The sequence below is a fragment of the Pipra filicauda genome, unplaced genomic scaffold (genome assembly GCF_003945595.2).
Source record: "Pipra filicauda isolate LSUMZ 115617 unplaced genomic scaffold, ASM394559v2 scaffold75_size2874737_pilon, whole genome shotgun sequence".
In the NCBI taxonomy this organism is placed as follows: Eukaryota; Metazoa; Chordata; class Aves; order Passeriformes; family Pipridae; genus Pipra; species Pipra filicauda.
Window position 1 is genome coordinate 1,766,352 of NW_024104931.1, and position 17,515 is coordinate 1,783,866.

The 17,515-nt window shown below is 45.7% G+C and overlaps 1 protein-coding gene across 2 annotated transcripts; it reads left to right on the plus strand.

Annotated features, from left to right (window-relative positions):
• The first annotated feature begins 35 nt into the window (after nt 1-35).
• On the plus strand, nt 36-12,671 carry VASH1 (vasohibin 1). Of its 2 annotated transcripts, XR_003540528.2 has the most exons (8): nt 36-635; nt 5,523-5,611; nt 6,664-6,720; nt 7,818-7,892; nt 8,680-9,061; nt 9,451-9,563; nt 10,166-10,367; nt 10,586-12,671. XR_003540528.2 is itself a non-coding variant. In XM_027720109.2 (7 exons), the coding sequence occupies exons 1-7, from the start codon at nt 372-374 to the stop codon at nt 10,236-10,238; spliced, it is 1,053 nt and encodes a 350-aa protein (XP_027575910.1). In that variant the 5' UTR covers nt 36-371; the 3' UTR covers nt 10,239-12,671. The 2 variants fall into 2 exon arrangements, 1 of the variants encoding a protein (XP_027575910.1); XM_027720109.2 differs by having other exon boundaries at nt 10,166-12,671.
• Nucleotides 12,672-17,515: the final 4,844 nt, after the last annotated feature.

The following is a 17,515-nucleotide window of genomic DNA, read 5'->3' on the forward strand; positions in this document are numbered from 1 at the left end:
TTACCCCGCATGCAGCCCCCACCCGGGACGTGGCTGTGCCCGCCCGCCCCGCGCAGCGCCCGGGAGGCGGCGCGGCGGGGGCGCCCCGGCGGCAGGCCCGCCCCGCGCGGTGCCCGCCGTCACTGCCGCGGGCGCTCGGGCCGCCGGCGCCTCCCCCGCCGCCGCCTCCCCCGCCGCCGCGGCGGCCTGATGCGGCACCCGGCACCGCCCCGCCCGGCTTTTTCTCTCCTTCTACCCGCGAAGCCTTCGCTCTGATATCTCCGGGGGCGAGGCGGGGGCGGTGACGCCCTGTGCCCGGAGCGCCGGCCATGCGGGGCGCGGCCCCCGGCGGCCCCGCGGCGGGCGGCGGGCGCTGAGCGCGGGCGGCGGCGATGCCGATGCCGGGGGGCGGTGGGGCCGCGGCCGCCGCCAGGCAGCCCCCGTCCGGCGAGGCGGCGGCGCCGCGGGACGAGGAGCAGCAGGAGGAGGAGGGCGAGGAGGATCTCCGCGACGGCGGCGTCCCCTTCTTCGTCAACCGCGGCGGGCTGCCCGTGGACGAGCCCACCTGGGAGCGGATGTGGCGGCATGTGGGCAGGATCCACCCCGAGGGGGAGCGGGTGGCGCAGAGGATCCGGGGCGCCGCCGACCTGCCCAAGGTGAGACCCCCCCTGTGCGGGGCTGGTGCGGCGCGGGGTCCCGCCCGGGGCGGACCGTCTGCCGCAGGGCGCGCGAAGGGAAGGGGGGAAACGGCGGCACGGGAGGGGGCGTCCGCCTGCCCGCCTTAGGGACCGGGCTCCCCAGCTCGGGAGCGGTCCTTCGGCAAAAGGGCCCCCGGAGTGCTCTTGCGGGAAGCAAAGCCACTAACTCGGAGCGCCAGAGGGTGTCTGCGGGGCTCTGCCCTATCGGTGCACCAGCAGCACCCCCTTCCTCTGCGGCCTTGTTGGAAAACAGACTTCAGGTGGCTGATGTGCGAGCAGCCTGGGGGTGGAGATGGGCAATGGCTAAACAGAAAGACTGGATAAATGACGAAAAGATGAGGAGAATAAGATTTAGAAGAGTCCTAATATTTGGGGGTGAGACAGACAGAGGTGAGTCTTTGAACCTGAAGAAATTCAATTTCAGTACAGTCTCCCACACCAAAAGACATTTTCGAACAGAGCTGTGTCTGACAAACAGAGACTCTTGATGCCAGGAGTTTTAAGAGGAGTTCTCGAATGCTTGCAGAACGTATTGGTGGTGTAGGGTCAGATGTGATTTCCAAGCACGTTCTTGGCCTTGCTGTAGAGAATTGTGCAAAAAGAGAAACCGCTGACTATTTCACATAACCTTGTGCCATACTGAAACATTTGCATGTGAATTCTTGTAATTGTTGCTATCTATGTTGAACCTTAGCCTGAGAAAAATCTCCCGCTTTCATTGGCATCCTGTGAACAAAAGGGACTGCAAACATTTAGTGTGTCACTCCACTGGTTATGAGAATATTCCCATCACTCTAATAGGGGAAATTCAGATACTAAAAGATAAAGTTTTTTTGGCTCAGGCTTTTTTAGCAAAGACTTAGTTTCTTGGGAAGGTAATTTGAAGTATGGAAGAACATGCTATTATATAGTGCACAGGCAATTCATACTGCTTTCCATGAGGAACTCTGGAGAAGCATGTGATGCAACATCCTTTGTGCAGTGAAGAGTTATAGGCATCTGTGGCAGCAACCGGAACAAATCCTGAGTCCTGATTACAGTCCCTATTCTAACCCCACTAGACTTTTCCTTCCTTTTCAGATTTCCTTCCTTTCCTCTGACTTTGTCTGAGCCTAGGTAAAGACTGAAAACGTGTTTCAGTCAGAACACACACTACTTAATTTCGTAACCATAAGGGCTGATTTTGCCAGGAGAGCTGGGGGTAAAATGGAAGAAAGAAGTTAACAAACAGGAATACGGTGCATGAGGGGAGGGAAATACAGTGCTGCCTCTGGTTTTGGTCTTATGTGAAGAACTTCCACTGTTCTCACTTTGTAGTCTTGGTGCCAAAGGGTTACAGTTAGAGGGCACAAGTGGAATGAGCTCTTGCAATAATGGGTGAAATTAGGCTGTTTTGTTTTGGGGGTTGTTGGTTTTTGAGGTTTGGGGTTTTTTTTCATCTGCTAGCACCTCTGGGAAACAAATCTATAAACTCAGTGCTCCACCATCTGAAATCTCATTCCCAAGCTCCCCAGGCATGCAGCTGAGAGGATACTAGGATGCAGGAAACCACAAAGATGGGTGAGCTCTGTTTCTCCAGCTCTTTCTCCACTCTAGGGATGTATTTTTATCTTTGAAGGCTGCTCATCACCACCTGTCTCCATGCCATCAAATTTCTTTGAATGGCTGAATGAGAATTAGGGCAATGGGTGTACTCTGCAAGGCTAGCTCCTTTGAAAAGCTGGGTGCTCTCCATGTGCTAGAGAGCAAATAGTCCTTTTTAGGTGTTGGGAATGGGACAGTGATTCACCTACTCCAAAATTTTGGCCTTGAATGGTAGCCAGCATTGTGTGTTGGGGGAAGTAACTCTCAAAAGAATTCTCTATAAACTAAAATACTCTAAAATGATGACTGCAGGAGACTGTGATCAGACTTTATAAATATGTTCACTGACAAGCTTCAGGGGCTGTCTCTCACTGGGGTGAGCCAGAGTCAGAGATCTCCTCTAATCTCCATTTCCTTCCAGCAGATTTGGGGTGAGTCGGCATCTAGTGAGTTGTGCCACAGTGGCAGGGCATAGCTGATTGGCCATGCATGCTAGGCTTGAGAGTGCCACCCTCCTTGGTTGTCTTTTTTCTAGCAACAGGGTGGGGTATTGCTTTGCTTGGAGCTGCTGGTACCATCAGATGGGAGCACATTGGAAATACAAAGTGATGTGTGCTTGCCTCATTAAGAAATGATGGATTTTAAATGAGGTGATTATGAGAGCAAAGCCAGGAAGAGTTGCATCTAATGTATTTATACAGAGAGAGATGGAAAAAAATGTTTTCTTTTTTTTAGGCTATCAACCAAGATTGGTATTGCTCCCATGTTGTTGTTTCCAGAAGGAAGAGTAAGGGAGGAGCTTGGATACACATAAGTGCCATAAAAGAAACTGTTGCTAAACTAGGCTGGCCAAAAAAGCACCTCTGTGATATGGATAAGGGTGGAGCTTTGTGCCTTTCTCCTATCTGCCTTTTCTCATGTACAGCATGGCCCACTAACTACATGAAAATTTCTGTTGTTCTCAGGATGCCCTTTCTAACAGCAGGGTCCCAATCCCATGCATATAGCCAGCCCACTGGGGTGCATGAATCTGGGAGTGGGGTGATGCAACCCCTCCACACAAATGATGAGGAACCAAGGATGCGTTCATTCAGTCTGCTAAGTCTGGCAGAGGTTATATACTCTGGGAAATCTGGGCTCTCTTTCTAGCTCTCTCTCCAGCTTTCAGAATAACCAACAGGAAATCAAAATAGATCTGATTTCCTATATTTTCTGCTACAAATAAATTCCTCTCTGCTTTCTGGAGATTATGAAAATTGCCTAATATTTATAGCCCTTCTGAGATGTGCAGTGGATGATGCTGGGTAGGAAAAAAGTGTAAGGGTCTCTCATCCTGTCAGTGTGGGATAGAGAGATTAGGAACCTTATTCCTCTCCTGCTTCTGTTGCCCCATTAAAATGCTATAGACCTGATGCAAAAGAAACTGTAGCCCAGTCTGGGCTGCAGGCCCAGATCTGAGAGAGAGAGCACAGTGTACTTTCATCAGTTTAATTACTTGAGGTGCAGGAGGCTCTTCTGCATTAACTAGTCCCCTCCTGAACTGGTTGCCACTGCGCTGTCTCAGTGTTACACAGTCCTTTGAGGAAAAGGAGATCTGGGGGTCTATAGTAGTAAGGGAGGAGTAACTACCCAGTAACTACTGCAGTTACAGTCTGTGCTGTCAACATGTACTCAATCTATCTGTCTCCACTCAAAAGCATGAAAGTCTCCGTGCAGAAGAAATGAAACAAAATTAAATAGTCCGCCTGCCTTGGTTGCTACCTCCTTTATTGTTTCTGCCTGGAAATTATTTCCTATGACTCAGTATGTCAGCACACAGCATCCAAACTGACTCAGCTTGTGCGGTTCCAGAGATGGCTTCATTCCTGTGCTGCTCTCTGGAGCCTTCCCTGCTCCTGCTGCAGTTGAACAAACTCAGTTTCACATCTGCTCCCACCATTCCTGTGCTGCCTTCTGCAAGTGAGGCAGCCGGTGCCTCTGCTTGATTAGGAGAGGCAGCAACAGCCTGTCTCTCAAATTTAAGTGGTCTCTTGTCCTTGTACTGGGGATGGGAGGGGGGGGCACAAGGAGAGTTTCAACCATGTGGCAAGCCAGGACAAGGAGCTGATCTGACTGAAAACTACCCATGCTTGCTGGCTCAGTTTTCAGCTGCTTAAGGTGCCTGACCTGGTTCACCAGTCAGTTGTGCCAACCCAGGGCAGAATGAGGTATATGGGAATAAGTGGCCACAGAAATAGACATGAAGGGTGCACTAAGCAGTGCCACTGGCTACAAAACCGTGCACAGCAGAGGCAGTTGTGCACAGCAGAGTGGAAGGCCCAAGAGAAGAACTGGCTCTGACTCACTCTTTCATAGCTGTGGATAGCTGAGCTCTGGAGGAAGTCTGAGGAGGAACTGAAATGTTAAAAGCCAAGCTGCTGAGAAAAGATGCAGTCTGGTATCAGAGAGGTGCATGCAAGGCATGAACTATCCTTCAGAGAGAAAATACTGGGCTGTTTCTCCAAGTCTGTCAGTCATCCCAAATTTGTGTCTTCTCCTTTATATTTGTCCTGTGGCCAGGACCTTACTTTTTCCTTAGACACATTTTCTCAGCTGCTGACAAGACTGCAAGTTATCCTCCCTGGAGCAAATGGTGAGGAAAATCTGACTGGACCCATAAGGCTGAGGCCTCAGAATGGGGCAGCAGTCTAAATGGTGAACTTCCAGAAGTCATTCTCTGACCATGTAGTATGAAATACCAGACAGTGCAGGGCAGGGGGTTATGCTGTCAAGTCTCTGTCCAAGTAAGTGCTGACTCACCTGAGATGCCAGGAGGCAGTGAGGGACCTTCATGCCCTTTTTTACAGGACTGTTCCACCCTCTTGTGGCTTTAGGGAAACTCATTCTCCATTTCTGCCTTTCTCTCTCCTTCTCTTATTTTTGTTTTGTGCCTTCTGGTTTCAATACTCTAATGAGATCCCTCAGGTGATAGCTTTCCTGTCTTGCATCTTGCCTTGTCAGTTAATTCTAATTCTTCCAATGTTGCATAAATGCAGGACCTTTTCACATAGTTTCTCCTGCAGCTGTGTAGTAGTGCTTCATTCTGAATCCCTTCCCAGTTACCAGTGTGGAAACAGAGGAATGTTTCTGGTGTGGTCACTTTGGGCAGCAAAAAGGGTCTGTTTTCAGAGAAACGTGCTCCCTATAGCTGTGTGTGACTGAGTTCAGCAGGAAGCTGGAGAGGTTTGGAAGCAGTGATTTATGTTCTGCTCCTCATTTCAGATTCCCATACCAAGTGTGCCTGTGTTCCAGCCGTCCACCCCCATCCCTGAGCGCCTGGAAGCTGTACAGCGCTACATCAGGGAGCTTCAGTATCCTTTGCTGTTACCTTAGTCACTGCTGTGATAACCCAGGAAAAGGGACCAAGGGGACTTTCTTTTCTTCTGAAGAACAGAAAAGTGCCTTCTGTTGTAGCTGGAGGAGAACTGAAACTTGCTCCTTGAAAACAGGAAGCTGGACTTGGGATATTTTTTTGTTTTGCTGCTCTGTTTCTTTTCTTCTTTGCCTAAGTTACCTTTTGATTCTGTTCACTCCATGTAATAAATGGGCATGTTGTCAAGGGCCTTTCCCCACTACCCACTCTTCTAGGTCAGCACCTTTACAGTGGCATTTTGTTAAAAACACATATCTGAGATCCTGACAGCCGGGTGTCAGATGGACATGGGTGAGCTGTGGTGTTGAGAAAACCCTCTCAGGTCACTGTACTCCCTCACTCTTCTCTGTAGCTGTCTAAATGACGGTCAGCCACCCTGCTTTTGTGCATCTGTGGTATCCTACTCCTTTATATGCAGAGCTGCCTGTGTGACTGTGTTCTGGGAATGAAATTTCTCTGTCCCTGTTGTGCTCAAGACCAGGTATGTGCCATGGAAACACAGTCTAATCTCACTGATGAGATACAGATCTAGCTCTGGCTTCAGCTCTAATTCAAGGTAAGAAGGCAGACCTTTGACACCATCCAGGGTGGTTGTGCTCTGGATTGGGTCCCAGTCAGTCTTAGAATTTGGTGCCATGAATGTTTCATTGCTCTGTGCAGATCAGAGCAGGAAGAGATTTGTCAAACTCTATTCTGCCCTGGTAACTGAAAAGATGAGCAGAGTATGTACTGTCAGTATGGACCTTCGGGAAATGGAGTGGAAACCTGTGTGTGAGTATGAGAAAGAGAAGAATTGACAAGAAGGAAATACAGTGGAAGTAAGGATGGGAGAAATGCAGGAGAGGGAGGTGAGGATTTTCTTGCGTTGCTATTATACTTGTGGAATCATGACTTTGCTGTGAGAATGGTAAATAACATGAAAGTTCTTCAGACAAGTTTTCTTCAAATTCTACTTTCCAAGCTGCCAAGCCCTTAACTTCTTGCCTCCAGGTACAATCACACTGGGACACAATTCTTTGAGATTAAGAAGAGCAGACCTCTGACTGGGTAAGTGTCTACAGCAGCCTCTACAGCATTTTATCCTTTCTTTGTTGTTGGAGCCCTGCTGTAAGCACTGCTTTTTCTCCATCCCCTGCCCAAGGTCTAGTGGCGCTCAGGGCTTTCAGTACTGCAGCTCCATCCTACTTTAGATGACTTTACTGTCTGTTGCCTGGGGCATAGCTGGGCAGAGCTGTGTCTCATCTTTCTCAAGAACAAGAGTAGAGTGGGTTTTTTGTCATGAATCAGTAAATCCAGTAAAATCACAAAAATGTGCTGCAAAGATGTGCAGATTCTGCCTGCTTCTAATTGGAATGTAACTATATGAACTTCTGATGGATTCTGAAATTAGGTCCTGCTCTAAACAAATTTTGTAAAAGCCAAGTATCTTTACAAGTCTAACTTCATATCTCCTGTGAGTCCCTTTGCAGAATCTAGGCTCACTAAGCTTTTGGTGGCTCATACTTTGAATGAGAAATGGGAATTCTCCTCATTGCAGATTTTGGGAAGAGATGTGCCCCATAAGTTCCTCAAGATAAGCACCTGATGTTCATTGACTCTCTTGAACAGCGTATTATGGGTCTCCCAAGACTGGCTTTTTACTATTGGTCTAGTCCATAGACTTATGTGATTCCAAATGCCTTGTTTTGTAATCAGTGCAACGTCTCCTTCATGGTACTTGTTGAACAGAGACTAGGGTTGATGCCAGAGAAGTAGACTTCGTTGTCCTTGGGCCTTGTGAGCCTAACGCTGCTGGGTCTTGGTCCTTTGAGGGTTTTACTTGTTGTCACATTGGTGTCCATCCAGAACTTGCTGAGCCATGTACTGTGTTCTCTCTGAGAACAGAGGTTGGCCTAGTAGGCAGCTTTGCTGTAACTCACTGAAGGGAGTTCCTTGTAAGCAGCAACAGCATGTGGCAGAGAGCTGGTATGGATTTAATGTCTTCCTCGAGAAGATACTTTGTTCTGTTCCCTGTAGTCAGTGGGCCACCCTCTCCTGGAAACCTACCTTACCTTATGTGTATAGTGAAAAAAGGCTGAACTGGCCATACTTTCATAACTCCAGTCCTCTTATTGTCCTTGTCTTTCCCTTGTCCCACTTTGCAGGCTGATGGACCTGGCCAAAGAAATGACCAAAGAGGCCCTGCCAATAAAATGCCTGGAAGCTGTGATCCTGGGAATGTATCCTTTCCTCTTGAAGTTGTGCGTGTCTGCCCATCCTTGTGTTTTCACCTCTGCTCTCTCTCTTACGATGCTTTGAGGCTGTTTATAATATTGTCATCAAGCCCCACATTCCTCCCTTTTTTCCTCCCCAGTTCTGCCACAAAACTACCAATAAAGTCCAAATCCAAGCAATTAAGTTAGGAATCCTCCCTAGCTTCCAATTATGGCATATGTCACTTATTAGCTTAGGCAATACCTTTATTAGTTCTGGACATGTTGTCTTTAAGTACACATCTTTCCTAGCTGTCTTCCATGTTTAGTTTTTGGCACTCAAGCTATAGGTTCTTCGTGCACATTGGTAAAACCAGCTGGAAGGGCAGAGGTGGTGAGTGAATGGTTCAGAAGGGTAGTTTTTGTCCTAAAGGTGAGTGAAACAGTAGCTAGTGAAACAGATTAAAACAAACTGAGGAATAATGCCACAGTGTTAACAGTTTGGGAACTATGGAATACAGTAAACTTGAGGTGCTAGCATTGCAACTTCTGCATCACAAAACTGCCTCGAAATTAACTTCCCTTTGTTGACTGTCTCCTTGAAGAGGCCAAGTCTGTTTTCCCTGTGACCTAGATGAAAGTAGGGCAGCCTGCAATGAGCTGGACCCTGGGTCTGGAGAACAAATCCTGCCTGTGTGATGCCTGAATCAATAGTGAGTCTGCTGAGCAGGCTGGGAGGGTCTGGAGTAGGGAGGAAGTATCTTGTCAAGAAACTGGTATCACCAGTTGTTTCCTGAATAGTGGCTGCTGTCAGTTACCTCACCAACAACATGACCACACTGGACCGTTTCCCCATCAGCTTCAAAACCCACTTCTCAGGGAACTACTTCCGACACATTGTGCTGGGGGTGAACTTTGGAGGCCGCTATGGGGCACTGGGCATCAGCCGACGCGAGGAGCTTATGTACAAAGCACCCGTCTTCCGCACACTGAGCGAACTCATCTTTGACTTCGAGGAGGCATATCGCCGCTGCTGGCACACGCTCAAAAAGGTGAAGCTGGGCCACTGTGTGTCCCATGACCCACACAGTGTGGAGCAGATTGAGTGGAAGCGCTCCGTCCTGGATCTAGACAAGCTAACCAGGGAAGACTTTCGCAAAGAGCTTGAGAGACATGCCCGTGATATGAGGCTGAAGGTAAGCGGCAAGGATGGAGTAGTTTGCTGCTGCATCCACTGTCTTGCTTGGCTGCTGGTGTTCTGGGGGAATGAAGCAACAGGAAGTTCTCCTAAATGATGGTGGAGTAGAGCGTGAATTGGAAGCTGCAGCCTCTTTCCCTTTGTATACAGGCTGGTCCCCTAATAGATGCTCATGCAGTGCTGCAGTTGAGATTAGCTTGGACTGTATACGGTCCTTGGAGCCATAGCTGTCACTGTAACTTTTTTTTCTGGTTTTTGCATTTTTGATATGCTTGCTTTGCCTTTTTGTCTTTTATTCCCATGTAATAAATCATTGTTATTTTTTGTGTTTTCTGTTATTACTCATATTGGGTTTCTGCTCCTGTTGCTTTTTAATTTTCCTGGCAGATTGGGAAAGGAACTGGACCACCATCTCCCACTAAGGACAGAAAGAAAGATGTCTCCTCCCCACAAAGAGGTCAGGCCAGCCCCCATCGACGCAACAGCCGTGGGGACCGACGGTGAGTGGGGCTGCTTAGCAGGAGACCTGTTTAGAGCACCTCTGTTTTACTCACAGTCTCCACCTTGTTATTTGGTTTTGGATCCTTCTGATGTCCTACTGGGTTTCTTTAGAACAGGCGATACTTCTCTGACCTGCAGTAGCATTCTTCCCTAGTCTGTGCCTTTGTGAGTTTATCATTGCTTAGGGAGTTGAGGGGACAGTTGGTTTTCTGTTTATTTGTTTGTTTTGGCAGGGAGGAGGAAAGCAGCTCAAACAGTGATTTTTTTGGTAGCTGACATTTAACCTTATGCATGGGTCTGAGCTCTGGTGTCTCACAGACCTGTGCCTCAAAGAGATCCGAAAATTACACTGCTGTCAGTAAGATTGTTTTCCTGAAACTAACCTGGGGTTCCAGAGTGGACTTCCTACTCTTCCTAACTTGCGTTCTCTTCTGTTGAGGTTGTTGGGAGAATTACTGGACGTTGCAGAAGATCCTGCCCTCAGTAGTGCAGGACCAGTCTAAAGCTTTCCTGTATACCTTTTCCTCTGCTGCCATCTCTATGTGCAGCATCTCCTGACTGAAAACAGTTTCTGAAGAGTTGTTACCCTCTTTGCTCACAGGCCGTCTGGTGAGAAGAAGCCTGCCGATTCCAAAGCCATGCCAGACCTCAATGGGTACCAGATCCGGGTGTGAGGAGAGCTGTGCCTTGTGTGCCTAGCTCCATAGACTTCTTGCTGGTCACAGTTGGGACCTGGATCCACCTGCAGTGATTCTGACAAAGGGAACATGGGAACAGGAGCAAAAGAGTGCTGATTTTCCCAGGTACTTACTACTGGGCCAGTCCCAGAGCTGGATCCCATGGGTCCCAGAGGATTCACCTGTCTGTTTCTGGGAGAGGTATCCATCTTAATTCACTAAGTATTTTTAAAAAAAAAAAAAAGGAAAAAAAAATGTTCTGTACATTGGTGGGAATTTGCTTCAGGAAGAATATGGAGTGAGTGGGGTCAGCAGACTTGCTATCAACTTTTTTGCCTTTACAGCAAGTAGATGAAGCGTCTTGTCAACAGTACTTCTTCCCTGTCTGCACAGAAGTCTTCAATCCACGGAAGGCCTACAGGGCTGAGGGAGAAGTGCTGCTGGAATGGGATGGCCCCCAAATCTTGTGCAAAAACTCCTGGTTTTGTCATTATGAACACTTTGTTTATCATTTCTCATGTGAGACAGGTCTTAATTTGCTCAGCCCAATTTATTGATCATAGGAAGTCCTCTTATCCAGCAAAAACATATCCTGTATGTTTAGTCCCGCCTATTTCAAAGCATTTCATTGTCTCTGAGGGAGTAGACAGTGGGATGATGAACCTCTTTGCCCACTGCAGTGCTGGTGAACTGTTGCTGTAAGTCCTTTTGTGGTTGAGTGGGTCAGGATATGCCTATGCCATTACCATATGAAAACAGGCACAGAGACCTCAATTGTCCCAGCAATGGAGACAGGGTAGGCAGGGGCTGATGGGAACCCTGAACTTTGAGTCATCTCTTCATCAGCCTTCTGTCTATTACTTCTAGTAAGTGCTACTGTGAAGGCTTGTGGAAGGCACTTCAGTCACTGAGATATGAGTTTTAAGAGTAAAAAGTTAAAGAAGAATGTAATGATGTGAACAGGTTTTACAAGCATTTTTTCCTTTCCACAAGGGTCTTGCTCCTTCCTCCCTGTAAGTATTAGGGCTAGAGTTACATACACCTGTTTGCAAGGAGCCCTGCTCAAGGAAATTGTAGTTGCTTTCCTGACATCTCAGCCTGGAGCCTCCTGAAGGCATTTCCCCACCCCAGTGCCAGAGCTTTGCTTGTGTTCTGGCTCTTTGGATAACTGCAATATGTAACAGCACCACTTATGCTAACCTTTGCCAAAGGGCTGGCCTGGGCCTTGCTACCACTTACAGCTTTCACTCTTCCTACACTTCTTTTGGGGGAGTGTTGTACTACTGATTAAGTAATGTAATGCTTGTCAGAAATCTGGAGTGTTGTCAGACCTCTCTTTGAGGCCTAAAGCCTGGGAACAGTTGGGTTTCCAGAAGTCAGAACAGCATGGTCTTGAAGTGACTTAGATGAATGGATCTAGGGGATGCAAGAGCTGAGCTTGGTAGCGGGAGTATCCTTGAGAGAAAGTGTCTTGTTTTATCACAGCACTGACAAGGAGCTAAACTTTCTGAAATATTGCATATTTAATTTTGTTAGAACCAGGCTTATTCTTTCCTGTGAACTTGTTAGAAACATAATGGAGTTTAGCTCTACCAGCTTTTTGTTGCAGTTTTGCTGTGCCACATCCTGAAATAAGCAGAGCTATTTTGGTGGCAGAGAACGGGTTCTTAACCCGTCTTAATCAGCTCTTCTGTCTAGTTAAAGCAGTGTTAATCCTCGAAGCACCACCCACAAGCAACTTAACTCAGGCCTTACAGGTTCCTAATTGTACATCTTTAACTGTGATGTAACTTGCAAGGTCTATCTGTACCACCACAGTCTGTTTTTCGCTATGCTGTACAGCCAGGAGGACAAACCACAAGAAGGTGGCAGAACTTGCTGCTGAGCCAAGAGAAGATTAATCCAGGATAAGATGCCAGTTTCCACAGTGCAGTGCGACGCCTGTCCGTTCCCTTGCACTGCAGCTACATGCAACAATTGAAATTAACAGCAGTAGCAAGCCAAGCACCCTTTTGAATGTGTCCTCTGCTCATTTCTGTGTGGCTGTAAATTAACATTTAGTGTATGGATGCTAACGATGATGTTAGCTGTAAAGGTAACAGTTACCTGTAAATAATATGGGCCACTTGGAAGCCACAAACTGCCTTTGCATAATGTTTGTTATGCAGAGGACTGAAAGTTCAGATGCCACTGTGAATCATATGATAAACAGAAGTAGCGTTCAGCAAGGGAAACTGAATGTCAGGTTTTATTAAAGTGGATGAAATACGGGATTAAAAAAAAAAAATATGACTAGGATGCACCCTCACCATGACTTTGGTCAGTTGATTGATCAGTTAATTCAAAATAACTGGAAAGCTCTTGAGAATAATTAGCAGCTTCATACAGAGAACATTCAATAGGTGGACAGACTTGAGCCTTTTTAGATGGAAAGGAATGTGGGGGGAGGAAGAATTCAAAACAAATGAGGCAAGTGAGGGGTCAGCTGCAAGTTAATGATGCTTTCTTGAGAGCAGGACAACAGGGATGCTCAGCAGTATTAGATCACCAGGGCAGAATGGCTTAAAACAAAATGCTTTGTTTGACTTTGTAATTAAGCGCTTTCCTGCAGGATGTAACTGAGGCCAATAGTTTAGAAAACCAAAGGAAGTGGATGTTTAAGAAATGAATGACAGGTAGCATTCAAGGTCTCTTAATCCTCAGCTGCAGCCAGACAAGAACATCCTCTTTCAAATTTAATTGCACAATTATATATGTTAGGAGGCATTTAATTCTTTGCATGTATCCAATGTTGGTAACTGCTCAAGATGGACATTGGAGCAGATAAATGCCCTCTTCTAGGGTTACTATTTCAAGCCTTCTACTGTGTTTCTCTGTGAGGTAGAATTTCTGCTCTTTACTGTTTCTGTATCCCCAGTTTAGCAGATGGTGCAAGAAACTTTTTTCTACCCTTTTTTCTCTTGCTCCCCCTCTCTTTGTAATAAGATAAATCACTTCAATACAAAGCTTTGCTTCTTTCCAAACAAACAAGACAGCATCCTTCCATGACAGAGAGGATTAGTGCAATCCAGCTTTATGCCATAAGAAAACTGAGGATACAATGCAAGACAAACTTTAGCTCTTCTACTTCTTTCCTCCCTCATCCACTTGCTCTGACTTCTGGTCTGTCTGCCTCTAACCTTAAGGAAAAAAAGGCTGGTGATGAGAGTCTTTTTCACTCCTGCAGTCTTTAGAGCTACAGAGAAGGAATGAAAATAAGGAACTAGACTGTAACTCGTACTCCTTAGTGCCTGCAGAACAGGAAAGATTAATCTTGAGGTGTCCTATTAATTATTTAATGTTAAATATTTATAGGGTTGTTCATGTAGCTCTGTGGTGTTAATTTCACTTTTCAGTAGGTCTCACCTGATGTCTGTTCTGCAGTACAAGTCCTTGAATTCTGTGGAAGGGAACTGTGTCCGTACACTATGGAATGGATAGACACTGCCTACATTGTATGTAAAGTCTAGGTGAGCTTTGAAAGACTTCAACAGATGCTGAATTACTTACTAATTACCTATTATTTGCAAAACTATTTTAAATGTAATGCACACTTTGAAATAGGAATTCCTCTTTTTACTTTCATGGACACAAGTCCCTGGTACCTTGGTACCTTGGCCAACTGCAATTTTTTTAATGGATGGATGGATTAGTGAGCAAAACTTTCTGCTACAGTGTCACTGATATAAACTTTGTATATTAAAGAGCGGGGTTGGGTGTCCATCAATCTGTGACACACTAGCCTTTTTTTTAATTCTGATATAAGCTAAAGGAGTCTTTAGGAACTTAAGGTATGTTAGCAAGTGTTTTAGCTGGGAGTGGAGTGGTTTTTTTCAGTTGACTATTTTACCTGTGTGCCACCCTATGGCTCAGTACATAGAATAAATTACTCCAGAACTGTGGTTGAAACATAGTTTCTGTTCATATAGTATTGCTGTTATCAGATCTGTTTAACGTGATGAATTCTTTTTAAGTATTTCAGGTGAAAGCCTTAATCAGGTGCCTGCCCCTTAAGGTAGGCTCATATGTGGTATTGTATAGACTGAAATATGACTGTCCTTAAAATTTCAGAGTTTAGAAACCATAATGAACAGAAGAATGCTCCTGTTGCCAAAGGGCAAGAGTCTGGATTAGATTGATTTGACCTTACTCTAGTGGCTGTGGCTAATCACTTCGGGTGGTTGCTTTAGCCACTTGCTTCTTCTAAGTGAAGTATTTCAAATGGTCTGATGATCAGACACTAGATATAAACCGGAGGTGTCCTGTGTCCCATGTGTACTATGTGTGCGAGACTGGCTGAAATAACACCACATATTCTGGTGGCCTTGCGCTGTTGTCCTGACAACATTAAGACCTGCATTATGGATTTATAATCTTACCTAACAAAGCAAGTGCTATTCTGGCTTGATGTTTGCTCTACCCCAGAGCAAGGTGGAGATGGCCCCTCTACAGCCAAGCTGAACTCCTTAGGGAATTTAATATTTTTGTCTGTTTTCTGAGCAAGTGTTTACTTGTATCACAACCACTCTCCTTCAGTGGTGCCTGGCCCTGCCTGCTCAAGAGCAACTCAGCCTAGGCCCAGAAAGCTACTGAATCCCCCATAATCTCTGCAGAGCAGAGTTCCCTCCAGGTCAGGGTTGAGATGGTGCTAGTGGGACCAGAGTGGTCCCCTTCCATGCACATCAGTATTCTACTCTAGCATTGATAGGGTGCTCCAAAACCATTTACATCCTTATCACTGGTACAGCTCAGAACTAAGAAATGGAAATTTTCTTTCTTTAAGAACAGTATCACGTGTGTCTTTTTGTAATTAATCAGTGTGGTTCTGTGTTCTTATGTAGCCAACGCAGAATTTTTATTTAGGTTTAGTTCTTACTGCACTCCCATGGCCCTCATGTTGATACTTCTTCCTGCTTCCTTTGACACTTAGACAATAAAATTCCTTCTGTACTGCTCTCAATTTGTGCAGAGAAAACAAGTTGTCTGTACTGTCCTTCTTTCTGATTTAAATTTTCCCATTATAAGTCATCTAAGAAGTCAAAGGGACAGCCTTGAGTGATGGTATCAGGCAGATTATGTAGAGATGCCCTGTACTTGCTACAGTGTGGACATGGAAGAACTCACACTCTTCTTTAATCATCTGAACAGGTGAGTATGTCTGTGCACACAGAGGCAACTGCCAGACATTAAGTATATATGCGGCTGTTTGGCAAAGGCTAGAACTCATGTTTTCCCCCTGAACTGCCATCAGTCCAGCTGGATGGAAAAAAAAATCAGTGCAGGCAGCACTAGAAATTTCAGTCTGACAATACTGTAAGGGTTAATACAAACCTCTGCTTGCACATGCTCAGCTCTTCAATACACAATTCAGTTTCCCTTCCTGGCCTGAAAAGCGATTCTGCTCAAGGTCTGTGTTTAGTGACAGTCCAGACTGATGACCTTACCAGGACTTCCCAAGACAAATGCTGGGTTAATAAAGGGCAGTCAGCTGCAAGATTCAGTGCAAGGGGGTCCAACTTTATTCAGGCTATCATCTTTCAGGCATAACATACCCCTTCTCTCTTGGGAAATGAGTAATAGCTGGGACCAGGGCCAGGATGTAGGCAAGCCTACAGTGTGTAGAGGAAGGGAAAAAACATTTCCTAACCTGCTACTCCAAAGAGAAAGGCACATGCAATAGTCCCTTTTAGCCATGTTAATGATATGAACAGCTTCTGCCCTGAGGGAAGGTAATTGCACAGTACTAAACCTCTGCTTCAGATGCTTGCTTGAAAACACCCTCTGCCCCATGTCTTACAGATTTTGCTAAAAATCAGGTAACTCCTATACCCCCTATAGGGGGCAATTGTTAGACCAGTGGAGTGAGAACAGCAAAACAGTGATGTGGCCGCAGACTTTCTGTTCCCTTTCAGATCAGGCTTTCCCCCTGCTTAGTGATTGTTCCTGCAGTTCTAGGTTTTTAAGTCAGAGCTTATGCTATTGGACCTTAGGTGGAAAATCTTTATTTTGGAAAGGATAAACAATTGGTCAAAGCAGAAATTTAAAAAATTAAGAAAAACGAACCTAGTCAGTTTTACACTGAGGCCCAAAACTGCAAAACTTAATGCTTTCACATGTATAAAAGCACACAGAAATTCATTTATGAGAGAGTGAGACTGAGCCTTAAGAGCACCATTCATGCAGAGACTGCGGGATTATGGTAGACAAAGGTGTATAACATACTAGGGATAGCAGGCCATGACAGAATTCAGTTAACTCAGCTGAATTGGCTTTCCTAGATTTATCTTTTTATTTTGGCAAAGAGTAAGTCTTATCCTATCTCTGACTTCATTCTAGGGGAGGGAGGAGAGGAATAGCTGTAGAATAACTACTGCATTCATTTACCCCCAGTTCAAGAGCAGCTCCTGAAACTGACCAAAAACTGAATAAATAGAAGTAGAATAAATATAAGTAGAAGGCTTTACATCCAGAAAGAAAAGAATAAAAAACTAAATAACATTGCTACAGCTTGAAGCCAAGTCTTTTTTTTGTGTACAAATGAAAGATTAGATGGAACAAATACATCTTTTGTTGTAGCACATGCCAGTGTCTAGCCTAGTCCTTTTCCCATTTGACAAATGAGCACCTTGAAAGCCACTGTGATTGTCTAACCAAAGTTACAAAACATTTCCCAGCTCTACTATACAGCATTCCTATTCCCTTAGAGCACAAGAATATACAGTCTAAATCTGAAAGAAAATAAATAAATTCTAAAATATATAAAAGCAAAAAAGGAGCTTCAAGACTAGAATGAAATTTTCAGTGGAAGTTGGAGGACAACTTGCCTTGACAGGAGAAGCCAAACTTGTACAGCTGACAAAAGGAAGGAGCTTGAGGCATGCCAGCTGTTAAATCTGTCATCTTGATTATCATTATAGCAGGTGTCTTCTCTACAGAAACTCAGTATCACACTTTGAAACACAGTGCAGTACATCCAGTGCAGCTTGTGCATTGCAGCAGGACAGCGCTGTGGGAAGCCCTACAGGCCAGGCAGCTACAGTCTGGTAAGGAGCAGGTCACAGCCAGCAATTCAATTAACCTGCACAACAGGAAGCCTCCTGAAAGGACATGGTATCTCACTGACACTTGTGTGCCCATCCCTATAGGTAAGCAACAAACAGCTTCCTCTGCATTTGGATGAACCGTGGATATGTCTGCAAATTTCTGACCAGTACATCCGATACACATTCATTACT

What these genes read in the sequence shown, in the direction of transcription:
- VASH1 (XM_027720109.2), top strand. Translation starts at nt 372, where the DNA reads ATGCCGATGCCGGGGGGCGGTGGGGCCGCGGCCGCCGCCAGGCAGCCC. An exon ending in GCGCCGCCGACCTGCCCAAG is followed by an intron (nt 636 to 5,522) that starts GTGAGACCCCCC and finishes TCCTCATTTCAG; the next exon opens with ATTCCCATACCAAGTGTGCC. An exon ending in CGCTACATCAGGGAGCTTCA is followed by an intron (nt 5,612 to 6,663) that starts GTATCCTTTGCT and finishes TCTTGCCTCCAG; the next exon opens with GTACAATCACACTGGGACAC.